Raw genomic sequence first — 18,587 nt, forward strand, 5'->3', positions numbered from 1 at the left:
CACCCGCCTCGGCCTCCCAAAGTGCTAGGATTACAGGTTTGAGCCACCGCGCCCGGCCGGTGCCTTTTTTTAAAGACTTTTTTTGCATACTCACAAACAAGTCAGTATGCACTCCCCATTCTGAACCCATAAATGCCCTTGACTCAGCCACATTCGGAGACTGCCCGCCTTTGGGCAGGGGAGACTACCTGACTTCAGCTGATCTCAGGTACCCTCTCCACTGAGAGCTGTTTTGTCACTCAATAAAACTCTTCACCTTGCTCACCTGCCAGCTGTCATTATAGCCTTTTTCTGCTTGGATGTGGGACAAGAACTCAGAACTCACCAAATGGTAAGTGCAGGCAGAGCTGCAACCCTATAGCATTCCCCTCCTACTTGCCAGGCCACAGGAGAGGGAGCCGCTGGGCATCACATGCCCCCATTCACTGGGATGTGGATGGCAGGACTGAAAGAGCTATTAACACGCTGTAACACCCCCTTTGGGGCTTCAGAGTTACTGGGGTCCCCAAGTTTTTGGGTGCCACGATATTTCCCTTGTCCAGACACCAACACCCAAGGCAGAAGCAAGTCACAGCACACTCAGCCCAGCTGTGGGCTCAACATGGATCCTGCAGTGAGGGTGGGATCCAGCCACAGTGCAAGCCAAGCACAGCCTGTCAAGCCTAAAGGTCAGGGAACCTCCTGGCCAGCCTGGAGCCCAGTGCAGCCCTGGACAGGAGCATTGCTAGCCACAGAGGTCTCTAGCTAGCAAAGCAGCACCCAAAATATCCTGCATCAATAATGTCAATCTTCCTAAATTGAAGTTAATTTTTGTAGCGTTTATATCTTAGATGTGAGATAGAAGAAAATATATGTCCTTGATCCATACTCATATTTTCTTTAATTGTACATGTTGTTTTCCACATGAAATTGTATTTGTCATGTTATGTACCTAGTTCCTACCCATTCTTCAAGACATGTACTCTTCCTTTTAGACAACTCTAGCCATGTCTACTTGCTCAGGCAGTCTTATAACACTCAGTCTGCATTGTTCAATAAGAACTCAGTAAGTAAATTACCTTTATAGAATTGTATTCTTTTTCTCCTTTAATAATCTGACTTTTTACTTGTCTGTATTTCATTTCTTCAATATACTCATAAAATCATTAAAAAGAGAGAACTTTACTTTTTCTGCATACTCCACAATGTCTTTTGTAATTGTAGGAAAGCTGTTAAGTTTCTCATGTGTGTTACACGGCCAATACAAAGATACGGTGTACCTAACAATGTTCTTGTGAGGATCAGATAAGAAAAAGTCTCAAATTATTTTGTAAGCTTCAAAGCACAATGTTTAGCAAAACTAATGAAAACAGAATAACGGCATTTACATGCTTATTATGTACTATCCTTATAAACATTTCAGAAGTATCAATTCATTTGATCCTATATCCTAAATATTTATTCTTATTATCCTCATTTACAGGTGAGGCCCAAGGTCACACAACTTGTAGGTGACTGGAATATGGTTTAAACACAGATGTGTGGGTACGTTTTATAGTAAAAGATTGTTTAATTACATCAATTTTTTTTAATCCCCAAGAGAAAAAAATTCCCCCAACTGCTGACAAATTTGGATGAAGGAAAAACAAATCTACCCACATTTAAATCATCCCAAACAAAAGTTCCCCCAATCCTCAACATTTACCCTCAAACTGTTTATTTAGAACGGGTTTATTTGTTAAATAGTTATTTAGCATTCTAATAGTAAAATACTTTCAAAATCCTAAGATACTGAGTACCTCTCACATCTCTCCATAGGTCTCATTATAATAGACATTAGACTTATGAAAGAACCTTTCTCCTAACAATGAATCTAAACTCTTTCTAGGCAAAATTTCTCATTAATAGAAGAATTTCAATCAAAAGCATACAGGGTGAAGGGGCAAATATAAGTCTTATTTATACTTACTGAAAGAAAGAAATAATCTTTAGGATGTTTAGAGTTTGACTAGTAATAAGACATTTGTTTTGTTAATACCTTTGTATCCCTGGTCTGTTTCCCTGAGATCAATCACAGTAATTGGTTTAAAAGTTAAATCCCAAAGACGAATACAACCATCTCTGCCACCAGTAGCAAAGCCTTCTTCACAAGCATTCATACTAAAAATTCCAGCCTAGAAGAGGAAATAAAATAATTTAACAACAAATGTTTTTTAAGAACATCTTCTATATGAAGGTAGAAACCCTTTCAAACCAATTGGTAGGACATAAGAATAAATAATTACACCAGAAAACACAAAAGAAAATCCATAGGAACTTAATACCGTTGCCCCTTATGAATTTGAACATCACTGACTCATGTGGATTTTTTTCAATAAATGCAGTCAGCTCTGTATCCACAGTTCCACATCAGCAAAAAAAACCCAGATCAAAATACCATCTTTGTGGGATGCAAAACCCATGGATTGGGAGGGCTTTACATATGTGGGTTTCCCAGGGCAACACTTGAGTATGTACAGATTTTGGTATCTGTGGTCCTAGAGCCAATCACCCCAAAATATCAAGGCATGATTATATATAACCAAGGTGGTATTTAATGATAAAGATATAACATAAAAGAAAATAAATTTAAACCTTATACCATGTATAAAAATGAATTATAGATGAACTTAAAATTCTAAATGTAAAAAATAAAACAAAAAATATTAGAAAAAGAATAACATTTAGGTAACTTTGGGCTGTGAGAGACTTTTCTATGCACGGCAGGTCACCCACAAATTTTAAAATTGTTCATATGAGAAAAGATATAATCAGCAAAGACAGATTAGAGAAATGTTTGCAACATGTATGACTGTCAAAAGATTACAGAAAGAAAAACAATTCAACAACCACCAAAAATTTAAAAAGTAAAAAAGCAAAGGGTAGGAAAACCCAATCAATAGAAATTTAATGCACTGAGGACTTTTCTACATGAAGGTCTTGCTGTTAACAATGTGGAGGCTTTGTGCTATCTAGTTACCTTTACTTTATAAAAGGGACCCAGCTGTTAAAAAGCTCTGGACCCCTTCCTGACACCTTACACTAAAATTAACTCCAGATGGATTAAAGACCTAATACCATAAAAACCCTAGAAGAAAATCTAGGCAAAACCATTCAGGACATAGGTGTAGGCAAGGACTTCATGACCAAAACACCAAAAGCATTGACAACAAAGGCCAAAATAGACAAATGGGACCTAATCAAACTCCACAGCTTCTGCACAGCAAAACAGTCATTAGAGTGAATAGGCAACCAATAGAATGGGAAAAAATTTTTGCAGTTTACCCATCTGACAAAGGGCTGATATCCAGAATTTACAACTAAAACAGATTTACGAGAAAAAAACAAGCCCATTCAAAAGTGGGCAAAGGATATGAACAGATACTTTACAAAAGAAGACATACATGAGGCCAACAAACATATGAAAAAATGCTCATCATCACTGGTCATCAGAGAAATGCAAATCAAAACAACATTGAGATACCATCTCACGCCAGTTAGAATGGCGATCTTTAAAAAATCTGGAGACAACAGATGCTGGAGAGGATGTGGAGAAATAGGAACACTTTTACACTGTTGGTGGGAGTGTAAATTAGTTCAACCATTGTGGAAGGCAGTGTGGCGATTCCTCAAGGACCTAGAAATAGAAATTCCATTTGACCCAGCAATCCCATTACTGGGTATATATCCAAAGGATTATAAATCATTCTACTATAAGGACACGTGCACACGAATGTTCACTGCAGCACTGTTTACAATAGCAAAGACCTGGAACCAACCCAAATGCCCATCGATGATAGACTGGACGGGGAAAATGTGGCACATATACACCATGGAATATTATGCAGCCATCAAAATGATGAGTTCGTGTCCTTTGTAGGGACATGGATGAACCTGGAAACCATCATTCTCAGCAAACTGACAGAAGAGCAAAAGATCAAACACTGCATGTTCTCACTCATAGGCGGGTGTTGAACAATGAGAACACATGGACACAGGGAGGGGAACACTACACACTGGGGTCAGTTCGGGGGAAACAGGGGAGGGACGGTGGGGAGTTGGGGAGTTGGGGAGAGATGCCAGATGTAGGTGATGGGAAGGAAGGCAGCAAATCACACTGCCACGTGTGTGCCTATGCAACAATCTTGCATGTTCTTCACATGTACCCCAAAACCTAAAATGCAATAAAATAAATAGGAATAAATAAATAAACAAATAAGATAATTTAAAAAAAAGTTTTAACAGCAGAATTCTTTTTCTTGTTTTGTAAGTTATTTACATGAAAACTGAATTGCCTCTGATAAATTAGCATCAAGGGCACTAACTTTATTCTGGTGTGGTTAATCTAGAATACTTTTAGATTCAAGTTGACAAGCTTTTTCACAACACTACTCTTGAGAAAGACACCATACTAAAGCAATGGCTTTAACAAGATACTAATTATACTAATGTAATAAATATCCACAAGTCTAATTGATTTCTTCATTGAAATCTTCAAAACAAATAAATTGAGTTACAACATTTTTCAAGCAACCAAATTGACTAGAAACAATATACTATGTTATGAAGTCTGTCATTCTAAGACAAGATTAAGTAATACACATTCAAGTGTTTAAAATATTTAAATATACTTACAGCATGGGCTCCTTGTATTGTTCGTGTAAGATTGATTCCTTTCCAAACATATATATCCCCATTGAGTGCACCAGAATACGTTAATTCATCCCTTGCACAGGCTAGGCACAGTATTGTCTGAAGGTCACCCGTCTTACCAAAGACACCTCGTTTTGGGGTCAGAGCATTTCCACATAAATTCCAGAACTAAAAGATATACAGTATAATCAAATTACCAAAAAATTCTTACAAAATAAAGTAAAACATTCCCAACACTTTGATGCTATATTAGAGCAGTGTGCTAGAAATTAACTAAGAAATTGCCTTATGATAAAATCACACTCAACGTTCAGATCCTCATCCTAGTGTTGGCAAAAGCTATGTTATAGCACAGCTATAGTCACTGGTTTCAATCCTTATCTGTAAGAATAAGGGGGTTGAACCAGATTATTTTAAAAATATGCTATGCTTTCCTTAGGTTTCTGGAAAAAAAAAATCTACATAAAACTCAGGTTAAGCCAGGCATGGTGGCTCACCAAGACGGGTGGATCACCTGAGGTCAGAAATTCAAGACCAGCCTGGCCAACATGGTGAGATCCCTTCCCCGCCCCATCTCTACTAAAAATACAAAAATTAGCTGGTTATGGTGGTGCACTCCTGTAATCCCAGCTACTCAGAATGCGGAGGCATGAGAATCACTTGAACTCAGGATACAGGGGTTGCAGTGAGCTGAGATTGCATCACCGCACTCCAGCCCAGGTGCAGAGTGAAACTCTGTCTCAAAGAAAAAAAACAAAAATAAAAAAATAAAAACTTAGGTAAAAAGTTGGGAATGGGTTAGCAATGAAAATGAAGATAAGTCATCATACACTAGGAGGAAAAAGGAAATCTAATGTTCTCTCTCTGACAGAAACATTAAAGATAGGAAAAAAGGAGAATGTTATAGCTCACTATAGCTATAATATTTGATATTTTCAAAGCTAAGCAACTGCTTTGCTGTAAAGCTTAAAAAATAAGATAGATATCCATGTGGAATGATTTGGTCATTCTTGTGAGAAAATAAGGAAGTTAAATATGAATCTTCATTACCAAAGTTTTTGTTCTATTAGGTGGGAAATAGGTAAATTTTTACAGTTCATGGATATAAATTTAAAGAAAAGGGGGTTGGCGGAAAGTGGGCATAGTGACAAATTCCTCTAGTCTTACCAACTTGGGGGGCTGAGGTGGGAGGATGGTTTGAGGCCAGGAGTTGGAGGCTACAGTGAGCTATAAATCATGTCTGTGAATAGCTACTGCACTTTAGCGTGGGCCATATGGTAGAATCCCATCTCTAAAAACTAAACCAAAAAAATGGGACAGGGCAGAGATATATACATTAAATAGTTCTATATAAAGAAATTAGGCCCAAATAATAAAAACTTTATAATAAGTAATTAACATTTAAAATAACATAAATTATATATTCTTAAAATCTGAAGCATCAAAGAACTAAAAATTATGACCATTATCTATTCAAAGATCTAATGAGTACTTTAATTAATTAAACTTTATAATTTTTAAACTTAAAATCTCCATAATTTCTTTGTATGTAAGTGGCTGGTTCTCTTTCTTTCAGCATGTCCTAATTTGAATCCATTATTTCTTTCTAGATCAGTGATTCCCAGTGTTAGCATCACATTAGAATCACCTAGGGAAATTATAAAATAGGATGCCTGGACTCCCAACTGAAATGAACTGAGACAGAATCTCTGAAGCATGAAGCCCGCCAGGTATTCAAATGAGTTTGATGCTCAGCAAGGGTTAAGAACTATTGTTCTAGAATCCAAATCAACATTGTCCAAAATAACTTTCAGTGATGATCACACACACACACACACACACACACACACACACACACACACACACAAAGACTTTCACACGTGCATGCTTTCCAATACAGTAACCACTAAATACATAAGCAAATGAAATGTACTGCTAGTGTGAATGAGGAAATAAATTTTAAATTTCGTTTAACTAATTTATGTTTAAATAGCTACAATATGGTTGTACAGTGAGTTCTAGATCATCTCTGGGACTTAATTTCCTCACACATATTGTCTACAAAGAGAACTATGTTACTATTCATCTAGCAAAGAAAAATAAATGTAACTCATTATAAAACTATAGTTTAGTTTGAGATGAGTTTTTTATAAAAACCTGAAAATGGAAACTTTAGCTTCATTTACAATATAAAATAGTAGTAAAATATCTTTATTGATGATTAATTTGTCAATCACTTATTAAGTACTTTATATCAAGTACTGTATCAAACATACTGTCCATCAAAGATGAACAAGATAAAAATCTCTACCTTCACAGTGCTTATATCATGTGCCTTAAAACCCGGCATACAGCCTTTTTGCTATTAAATATTTGCCAAAAAATAAATATGTACTTCTATCCATCAATCAAATCAATATCAGAATAACAAATCCAGAATTTCAGTAGCAGTGAAAGATGCACCGGGGAAAACGTGGATGGAGTTAAACATGTTGAAACAAAGAATGTGAACACAGAACATTAACTCACTAGGAATTAACTGTTATCAGGAACTGTTACATCAGACAGTGGAAGTAAACAAATTATTTCCAATTTGTTGCAATGATTTAAAAGTAACTCTAAACAAAATAATAAATATCAACACTGACTTTACAGGCTTCGAAACCTGAGCTGTAATTATAAAACAAAATCCAGAGCTTTCATAAGCAAAGTAAATAGTGGCTATCAAGGCTGAGGGAGAGACAGGGAGAGATTTGTTAAAGCATACAACATTATAACTAGATAGGAGGAATAAGTTCTACTGTTTATACCACTATACAATGACTATGGTTAATAAAAATATACCGTTTCAGATAGCTAGAAGGAGGATATTGAATGGTCCTAAAACAAAGAAATAGCAAATGTTTGAGATGATAGCTAATTACCCTAATCTGATCACCACACATCTTTATGTAGCAAAAAATGGCTACATACCCATGAATATGTATTATTATTATTTGTCAAATAAAAAAAATTTTAAGGTTGAGGTCAAATCAGGTAGCAAATATAGAAAAAGGAAAAAACACTTTCAGAAAGCTGACCATGTGTTAGGCACTATGACAAGCACTTACATATATACTGCCTTATTTAATCATCAACTCTTTGAGGATGGTGACAGCAGTCACAGTTTTAAAATGTGAAAAATGCTCAAAGAGGTTAAATAACTCATACTAGGTTAAATAGCTAATAAATGACAAAGCCAGCTCTACTCATGTTGCTTCTCCCACACCATTCTATTTATGTAAATGAAAAACTCTTCAATTACTTTGTTTCCTATTCTCACATTTTACTTTGTAAGTGAAACATGAAAAGGCAGGATGGACACAATAAATCCTACCTGACTATAATTTTTTTTACGAAATGTGGCTTATTAATTTCCTATTCATACCTATATCCCTTACAATAACTCAAAGCAAATACATGTTTGACTGAACATCAGAACATTAAAAACATTGCCATTCAAAAAATAAGTACTATCAAAATTCTGAAAGTAGGCTAAATTGTTAACAGTGCAATATATACTTAGCAGCAAAGAACTAAACGTGACTATTATAAAACAAGACCCTTCTAGTACCTTGATATGTTTTACACCACAGCTGACAAGTTTATTTGGCTGGTACAAATCCCAAGAAATATCAAATATCTGTAAACAAATCAGATTCATAATTAAAATACTTATTTCCAGAATCATTTAAAAATCCTGACCAGAAGACGAAATGGTCCAAACTCATATGATAAAAAATATTCCTCAATAAACAACCAGAATCCCACACTTAAAAATCTTATAAGAAATAAAGTAAATTTGAAAATGACAAGAAATAAAAATTCTGAGTATTTATGAACTTTATGAAACACTACCGGAGTAAAATTCAACACCTCTGTTTATTTTTAATATTTTTAAAAAATCCATAAATAACAAGAATAGTTGAACAGAATTAGGGCATGATGGGAGGTGCTTGCATAATTTCTACAGAAAAGAGATTCAGAATGGAACATGACACACAGCCTAGAAATTAGAAACATTTTTATAACTATCATACAGAACTATTTACATAAAGAATCCAAATACTGATTTTACAGTTTTTTTGTTTGTTTGTTTTGTTTGTTTGTTTTTTTACTGTTTAAAGGTCAAAGTTAACTCATACTTAAATTTGGGGGGTCTCCAGGCTTCATTATTTTCTAAAATTCCATAAATTCTAAACACACGCAACACATTTTGTTACAAAAGCAAACAAGCAAAAACTCAATAATATATGAATTAGAAACATGTAATTAAATAATGAAAGAAAAATTAACATTTAAAAAATAATTCATTTTGCTTTCTTGTAGTCTTAATGTTTCTTTGACACTTTATCAACCTACCGCTAAAAGGTTTACATTTTACTCTAAAAATTTACAAAGTGATACTCTGTAGTGATAATGAAGAATGAATATATATTACAGTTAATATGTAACAACTCACCATAATACAGATTATATGAAAAACATATCAATGCAACTTTGAAATATTCAACCACAAAAATACTTTTAAAAACTCCATTGAAGTGTCATATTTTATAATAATGGATCTATTTATTAAATTCCAAATAGTAATGTGCAAAGTGCTTTGATGTAAGCAGGTAAGAACATACCAGGTGTTTAATAAAATATATCCAACATTTTAATAATGGTTTAAATTGTGTGTGTATGTGTGTGTGTGTGTTTGTGTGTATATGTGTATGTATAATAGGCTTCTCTGAGTATCTACTAAAAGCCAAATGTATTCTCCAAAATGCAAATATACACAAAATTTTCTACACATCTTTTATAGTCATAAATTCCCACAAAATAGAATCATTAACTATGCCTCTGTGCTGGTTCAGGTTAGGATTTTACTACACATACATAAACAAAATTAGACACTTTTAGGAGTTTATGAGAACTTTTTTGATCTACAGCCATAACAATAGTTTAATATTTAATTAAAAGCTGGCTATGATATACTGTTTATATACAATTTGGAATGAGGAATACAGATTCCAACCAGTTGTCAGTTAAAAATGTTAGGTCTCTAAAAAATTGAATAGTAATACATAATACTAAATCCACACAAGCAACATCATTTTTCACCTTAGGTATGATACATATGTAACAAATTAGTGGTAAACCAAACTAAATAGAACCTAGGCTCAAACCACTCAATTTTTAAATGGAGATTTGAATAACGAGTGTCTGCATATGTCCAAAATCATCAAATTTCACACATTAAATAAGTGCAGCCCTTTGTGTATCAATTACATTTTAATAAAAGTGTTTTTAAAAATGGAAAGAAAATACATAGTTTTTACTGAAGCAAACACCAGGTTAAAAGTCTTATGCCAATGCTATTCATATCGATTCATGTTTCCTAGTACTACAACACATATGCACTCTAAGACTTTAAGAGTTTTTATATTTGTACAATTATTTACCAATTGTAAAATTTTAATTACATATGACCTATCTGGCAATAACAAAATACAGAAGAATAAAATCCCCTGAACTCTCCTCTGGTCTTTCCCTTCCAGTATTCATTAGAAATCTCAAAAGAGAATACTTACTCTATCTGTATGACCAGGAGCCATAGACAACATTTTTCCCCTTTTCCAGTCCCAAACACAAACTGCATTCTTTGAATCAAGTCCAACTGAAACCAAGCGCTGAATTATGTCCAAGAAATCCAGGAAGGAATAAAAAGGCAAACAAATAAAAAAGAAACCAAATTATACATAGCAAATAAATTATACTCATGGGTTTTTATAAACATAAAACATACACACCTATATTTTATAGACCTCACAAATGCTGAATGTATTTCATCTTGGTAGTATTTGCACATTTGTATAGATCTTCACATTATGAAACAGAAGAGAGACTTCCATTTCTAACAGTAGGATTGACAAAATATTCAAATATGCCTCCTGCCAAAAACCAAAAATACTAGATAAAATGTAAAATCATCTTTTTAAATGTACTGCTGAACTGTAGAAGAATTTTAAAAATCTAAGAACAAAACCAAAGTGATTTCCAGTGGGAAACCTGGAGGGTAAGAAAACATCTACATTTACTAGACTCTAAAGGCATCGGATGAATACCAGTACCCATGATTTTTGTGCTGTAGGCTGAAGAAGAATAGGAGATAAAGCCTAGGGCCTACCTAAGGTAGGGATTTGAATTGAAGACCACCTCTGATTAAAGCAGTAAACCTCTCAGAAACAATAAATAACCCCTTCCTAAAGAAAGGGAGGCAACTCATGAAGAGGGAGAAATACCTCCCTCAACATTTGTAACCACAAGCAGCCTTTACATGGTTGCTGGCCTAAATTCACATTAAACATGAATCCTTTAACTAGGAAATTTAATTCAAAGTAGTCTTCAGTGTTGGTTGTGTCTTCAACTTCAACAATGCGGCCCAGGCAAACATAAATGAAGTACTGAAACTTTAATCCATCCCTCAAAGAATTCAATAAAAATAAGCTATTAAAAAAAAAAAAAGGCTAGGTGTGGTGGCTCACAGCTATAATCCCAGCACTTTGGAAGGCCAAGGCAGGTGGATTGCTTGAGGCCAGGAGTTCAAGACCAGCCTGGGCAGCACTGTGAAACTCTGTCTCTACTAAAATTACAAAAATTAGCTGAGTGTGGTGATGTATGCCTATACTTCCATCTACTCAGAAGGCTGAGGCAGGGTAATCAGTTGAACCCAGGAGGTAGAGGTTGCAGTGAGCTGAGATAGCTCCACTGTACTCTAGCCTGGGGGACAGAGTGAGACTCTGTCTCAAAAAATAAGACGCTAAAAAAATAAACAAGCCACCCCACTCACACACACAACACAACAAAATAAGAAACTATCAGTGACAATGGGCAAGTCACAACACACAGCAAAGTCTGCCTTGAAAAAAATCAGATATGAAATGATTAGATAAATAACATAAAATAAGCTTAAGATAAGAAAAAAAATTAAGGATTCAAAATATCTGTATATGAGCAAAGAATATAAGACTATAGAAAGCATCCAAGGAGACTTGAAGAAGCAAAAGGAACTTCCGGAAACAAAAAATAAATTAAAAACTCAATGGAAGAGTTAAATACCAGAATAGTTGGAGATGAAAACACAAAGTTGAAAAGAAAAGTGGATAGTGAGATGGAAAGTATGAGAGATGTTTAAAAACATGAAAGATGTACTTCTAGCCAGGAAGGAGTATCAAGGTCTGAACTTACCCCCCCACCCCCGCCCCCTGCCATAAACAGCTAGAAACTGTATGGAAAATGTTTTCAGACATTTGCAAAAGGAAGCAAAACACTGTGAACCCTGCATGGGGAAAACAAACAAGATAAGTCCTATAATCACCTTAGCTTCCATCTAGGAGGCAATTTCCAGACTATGTCACAGAAAGGTGGAAGAGAGCCCAGTACATTTACTAATTTGGAAAAACAGCCTGGAGTTTAGAGAGGCCAAGATGGCTAGAATTTGCAGAGCAGGAAAAGAGCTCCAGTAAATCTATCTATAGCAAGATTTGAGAATATTAATCTCTGCATGCATAGGATGAAATCTATGAAGTCATGCAAAAAGAAATTCTAGAAAAAGAACAATTACTAGAATGCTAAAAGCAAAAAATTCTGAGATCACAAGGGTCCAGAATCACTCAAACTCTCAATAACCAGAATGGAGATATCTCTTTGAACTCACTGGGCAGTCATTAGGAATTGTGGGGGGCTGGAGGGTGTCATACCTTAATAATGAAGTTATACCAGTAATTCTAGAGGAAAACCTATTCTAGTGCTGCCCCTTGAAAGCAAGCTTTTCACAAAGATCAAACTGATTCATGAGAAACTTGACTGTTTGCCAGAACAGTGTCCATATACTTTAAAAGGATATAATAAAATTATTGGCATGTGAAGAAACAGGAAAATGTGTCTAATAACCCGGGGAAAAACAGTGAATAGAAATAGACTCATGAAACCCAGAGATGATTAAAATGAGGAGACATTGGCTGTGAAAATGAACATTTTCAAGACACTCAAGAATTATCTTACAGCAAACATACCAAGAATAAAAAAAAGACATAAAAGAACATAGAAAATTGTTACATTATCTAAAATGAAAATTTACTCCAAAGGATTAACAGCAGCTTAGACAAAGATGAAAAGATAAATAAACTTGAAGGCATAGCAATAGAACCCAACCAAAATAAAGTACAGAAAGAAAAAGAAAAAAATAATTGACAGAGCTTCATTGGCCTGTAGGAAAATATCAAGTGGTCTAACATACAAGTAATTATGGCTCCAGAAGGAGAGAAAAAGATAGAAGAAAAAGAAAAAAACTGCAGAAATAATAGTAAAAAGTTTCCTAAATCTGATGAAATTATAAATCCACAAATAGAAGATGCTCAACAAATCCCAAGCAGATAATCATTCACACAGAAAAAATACACATCAAGACACATGGCAAAAAACTGCTGAAGCCAGCACTAAAGAGAAAATTCTAAACAGCAGCCAGACAAAAAAGGGCAACCGCAGTATGGAGAAACAAAGATTTAAAAATTATCCTAGACAGCTCAAAGTGATGCAAGGTAGAAGACAATGGACAACTAGTTTAAAGTGCTGAGGCAGAAAAGAAGTCAACACAGAATTGTACTAAGCAAAAATATCCTTTGAAAACTGAGTCAAAACAAAGTCTTTTTTCAAGCAAACAAAAGCTGAGAAAATACATCATCGGTAAACCCACACTACAAGATATAAGAAAAGTTTTCTCACACAGAAGGAAAATGATACCAAATAGAAACGATTTACACATGAGAGTGTCCAAGTGGTAAATATCTAAGACTTTTCTCATTAAAAAGATTTTAACAACTATTTAAGGCAAAAAACCCCAGTTATTTTGGGGTTTTAAAATATGTAGACGTATTAATAAATGACAGTAGCACCATAAACAGAAGAAACGAAACAGCAGAATACACTTTTTCATATTCTTTCCAAATATACCTGAAACAACACAGAGATCACAATAATTTGGATCACAAAGTATCAATAAATTTTTGAAAATTAAAATACAGAGTATGTTCTCTGATAAAAACAGAATTAAATTAGAATAAAAGAAAATCTCCCAAATATTTGGAAATTAACAACATACTTCTAAGTAACTGAAAGATCAAAGAAGAAATAACAAGAAAAACGTGAGGAAAAACCCACAACACATATTGTGAAAAGTATTGGTTTAGAGCAGGGGTCAGCAAAATCCTGCCTTTACCTATGCTTTTGTAAATAAAGTTTTACTGGAATACAGCCCCACTCATTCTTTCATGCATTGTCTATGACTGCTTTCACACTACAGTGCATAACTCAATAGTTATAGCAAAGACCAAATGGCCCACAAAGCTTAAAATAGTAAATATTTTTCACTTATTATAGAAAGTTTATCGAACTGTGGTTTGGAACATGGATTCTGGTAGCAGATTGCCTAAGTTTGACCATCATCTCTTACTAGCAGGGTGACTTTGGACAATTATTTAGCCTCTCTGTATCTTACTTTCTTCACCTATTAAATGGGGATATAAAAGTATTTCACAGGGGTCACTATGAGAATTAACAAACATACTATTTAAAGGTGTTAGAGTGCCTCATATAGAGTTAATGTTATGTAAATGTCTGCTTCATATCATTATTATTATTATTGCTATTAGTTTACTATAACCATAATTAAATGGGGACAAATAAAAGTACCTCACAGGTGTTACTATGAAAATTAACATACATACTACTTAAAGGAGTTAGAGTGCCTGGTATATGATTGATGTTACATAAATGTTTGCTTCATCTTATTATTACTATTAGTTTACCATAACCATAATTAGCTTTAAGAACCTATGCCCTCCAACTCTTCAAATGAGAAATGTCATCTAGTACTCAGTTACAGTTTCCGCAAAGAAAGTTTCTACTACTTAAACTCCAAAATTGGTAGAATGAATAATTTATATAAGAAGATACAGAATACAGTTTGCTATGACTCTCCATCTAATCAAGCTAGCAGAAAGCCCAGAGAACAAGAGGAGATGATTTGTACCTCCTGAGAGTATTTACTATTTGGGAATCAAAGAGCATCAGCAAAAATCTAGCTAGAACAAAGATATCTACCTCTTGCTATCAGTATACTGTGTAGAGGTTAAAATTTCACAGGACAAGTATATTAAGTGAGGAAGAGCCAGAGGGATACTGTTGTCATTTCTCCTGATGTCTCTTCTGTCTGGCATAGCACATAAAATACATACAGCAAAACACAATTGGCCAAAAACTTTAAAATTCCACGTATCCAAACAGAGCCTCAAGGCATCTAGTTCTATATAGGCAGTAACAAATTAGACTTGACAGCGTTTCCTTCATAGCCTTGATAAACGTATTATGGCCCAAACCAACAACCCTACGCAGCAACAGACAGGATGAGGTAGAAACAACAAAGCAAATACTACCTCCTCTTCTAGCTTTCCATCATTTTTTTACTTTATCAATATTTTTCCTTTTAACCCAGACTAGGGAGGTGAGAAAGATTAAAGAAAGTATGAAGCAAAAGTGGACAGAGTCAGAGACAGTCTGTAGAATAGAAAGTGCATTTCAGAACAAAGGACCTCAAGATTAGAGAGATCATGGTGTCAAGAGAGTGCCAGTAATTCAATGCAGGGGAAGGAAGGAGTGCCAATTGGAAAGTGGCAAAAGACAAGGCTGGAGAGGTAGGGCAGAAGCCAAGAGAAAGAGGTTTGTTTTTTTGATAGAATAAAGAGAGAACAGAATTCAGTTTTAAATATATAAAATGGAATATCTACAGGACATTCAAGTGTGATATTTAGAGTTGAGAAGAGAAGCCAGAGCCATTGTTAGCTTATATGGAAGTTAAAGTCATGGGTCTATATACTCACCGAGAGAATGTAAGTAAAGTGAAAAGGAAAGAAGGCTATAGACTCCTGAAGAACACTGGTATTTAAGAAGCAGACAAGGAAAGATTCCTTTAAAGAAGTAATAATAATCAGAGAGAAAGAAAACCAGATAAAGAAGCCTTCCCAAATTCCTCCCTGATGCTATTCCCAGACAAAATCTTGTGTCCATTAACTGAATTGGAAGTATTCATTAAAAATTCTAGCATATCAAATATTTAAATAAGAAAAATTTCCAATACACACTAGAAGCATCCCATGAGTTTCTGCAATTGTGAAACAAAGTCAAATAAAGACTGATTAAACTGAAAAGATTCTAGTATAGGGGCCAGTGTGATCTCAGTGTTCATTATGTAAGAACTAACCATTATAATGTTAAATGTAATATCTCAATTTTTACAGAAGATACAGGATCTGGCAGAGCAACAGAAGAGGACAAAATTCAAGAATAATAAAAAGGCACTTGAGATATGTCTAGATATCAAGAGATTACTAAAAGGCCCTTGGAAAAACCAGTGAACCTTCCTCCTTCAATATTTTTGCAACACTGACCCTCTTTATAATCAAGTGCCAAAAGTCAATGGCAAACTGATGCATTTTATTTTGTATCAGCATATAATTGAAAAAATTAGGTTTAAAAAGCTTTATTTTACTTCATACTACAAATTAGCAGAATTGTAGCTGTAACTTAGATTGTTAATTATGAGAAATATGTTTTTATAGATTATGGTTACATTTTCAAGGTAAAGTACCAATTAAATTTCCCATATGCCTATCCCCTCTCCCATTTACTATAAAATTTTAGTTCCTGTTTGATGTGGATTTACATAAATAGCCTTTTGGGGCCCTAATTATCTTCAGTAAGGGAGGAGGAAGAAGGGAGGAGGAGGAGGAGAAGGAAGAATAAGGAAGAAGAAGGAAGAAGGAGAAGGAAGAAGGAAGGAGAAGGATGAAGGAGAAGGAAGAAGAAGAAGAAGAAAGAAGAAGAAGAGGAGGAAGAAGAAGAAAGCTTCTGGAAAAAGAACAGCATTTCCACTAACTAGGAAGCTTATTCATTGTATAAACCTTAAATAATCACTTGGAGTGTATAATCTAGTAGAAAAAGAAAAATATATACATTATTTTCTATTTGGTATCTCATAGACAGTTTATAGATAAAAGCAAATAGTTATGTTCTCTCAAATATATTTTTCAAGTTAAAGAAGTTTTTCATTAACAAATTTCATACTCTCAATCTTCAGTTGGTAGTAGTTCCTTATATTTTAGCTTTAATTGTACTTAAAATTGACGGACTTCTTTTGAAATAGAAATAACCACCTCCTAAGTTACACGTTTAGGAGGCAGAAGAGAACTGCTGTTAAAAAACATGAGTTTGGTATATGACTGACCTGGGTTCCTGCTCTGGCTCCATTTACTAGCTGTGTAACCTGAAGTAAATTATTTAACCTCTCTGTTTCTTTATCTGTAAAACAGAGATAATAATAGCGTCTATTCCATAGGGTTGTTGGGAGGATTCAATGAGATAATGTAGGCTTAGCATAATGCCTGGCACTCAGTACATGCTCAACACCTTTAGCTATTATGTTTTTATGAACTTAAAATTTTAAGTAATATATTCTCATGAAGATCTATGATAATGAAATACATGTACCCAAGACTTTTCTTATAAGTTGCTCAAAATAAGTGAAACTAAACACTTTCAACTAGCAAAAGCTATGGGCATGATTTCTCCTTATATATAAAAGAAATTTCTCAGCAAGCCAATATACGACACTTAGAAAGGGCAAATTTAAAGTTAAGAAAATATCTGTATTTAATGTTATAGATGCTTATAATTAAAATAGCTTGAATTTTGTAACACCTTAAATGTTAAGTGATTTTTTAAAAATTACTTTGTAGGTTTTATAATATTTTATGCTCCTATGAAATAGGTAAATATTTCCTTTAAAAAAGAAAATTCTGACAGAACATTAAAAGACTTGAAAAATGATAGCAAAAACATGAATTAAGTCTCTGCAATTGCCAATCACTGCTATATAGTGATAAACCTAGAAGCACATTTTTTTTTTCCCAAATAAGACTCCAATTAAGTCTTTATAGATTCCATACCAGAAAGTCATCTCTTACTAATATGGACAGGAGGCAGGGAAATACTGGGGAGAAGAGGGTGGAGTCCCTGGCAAGGGCTCCACCCTCAAGCCTAGACCCCTGGCCCTAAATGAGAACATACATTCCTGTTTTCCTGCCCAAATGTTGCCTTTGCCAAAATCACCCTGGCCCACCACACCCCCCACCCATACCCATAAAAACCCAAACTTCACTGGCAGAGGAGCAAAACAGCAACACAGGGAGGGAGAGAAGAGAAGTGTATGAACATCAAGAGGAGTTTGGTTGGGGATGATCAGGGGGAAGACTATTTTCCTATTCCACCCTCTTTCCAGTTCCCCATCCCACTGACAGCCACTTCCATTGCTCAATAAAATACTCCACATATACCACCCTTCAATCTGTTTTGTGTGACCTGGTTCTTCCTGGATGCTGGACAAGAATTTGGGATGCACTTAAGCCACCCACGGTTAGCAAAGCTAAAAGAGCACTGTGTGTAACATACACCCTCTGGGGCTCCAGAGGTTGTGGATAATCCCTAGATGCTACCATGGGCAAGCCAGGAGCCAAAGGCACTCACTCCAGGTTCTGCAACTTCTTACCTGTGTGCTAACCTTTCTAAAAGGGGTTTGAGCTGGGCAGCCAAGTAAATGAGCCACACCTTGTTACAAGTCCTATGAAAGGGTCAAGGAACTCTCTCATCTCGTTACCAGAAAGTCATATTAACCTAGGCTACTCAAAGAAGCTATTCCTCAGAGTAATATATAAAAACATCTACTGGCTATTATGTTTAAGGGGATAGAACACACTGTAATTTGTTTCTGTAAAATC

At 34.8% G+C, this 18,587-nt stretch overlaps 1 protein-coding gene across 9 annotated transcripts in view; it reads right to left on the bottom strand.

Annotated features, from left to right (window-relative positions):
* Positions 1-18,587, bottom strand: part of EML5 (EMAP like 5) — a 187,029-nt gene that overhangs the window by 128,341 nt on the left and 40,101 nt on the right. For all 9 annotated transcript variants that reach the window (XR_005199467.1, XM_017524634.1, XM_017524635.1 and 6 more), the window contains exons 3-6: positions 10,290-10,388; positions 8,285-8,353; positions 4,654-4,839; positions 2,018-2,153 (exon numbers count right to left, since the gene is read on the bottom strand). Coding sequence is in view for 8 of the 9 variants with exons in the window: in XM_017524634.1 (XP_017380123.1) it covers positions 2,018-2,153; positions 4,654-4,839; positions 8,285-8,353; positions 10,290-10,388 (490 nt within the window). In the remaining variant the exon portion in view is untranslated. The remainder of the gene's footprint in view (positions 1-2,017; positions 2,154-4,653; positions 4,840-8,284; positions 8,354-10,289; positions 10,389-18,587) is intronic.

This window comes from Cebus imitator, unplaced genomic scaffold, assembly GCF_001604975.1.
Source record: "Cebus imitator isolate Cc_AM_T3 unplaced genomic scaffold, Cebus_imitator-1.0 Scaffold34, whole genome shotgun sequence".
NCBI lineage: Eukaryota > Metazoa > Chordata > Mammalia > Primates > Cebidae > Cebus > Cebus imitator.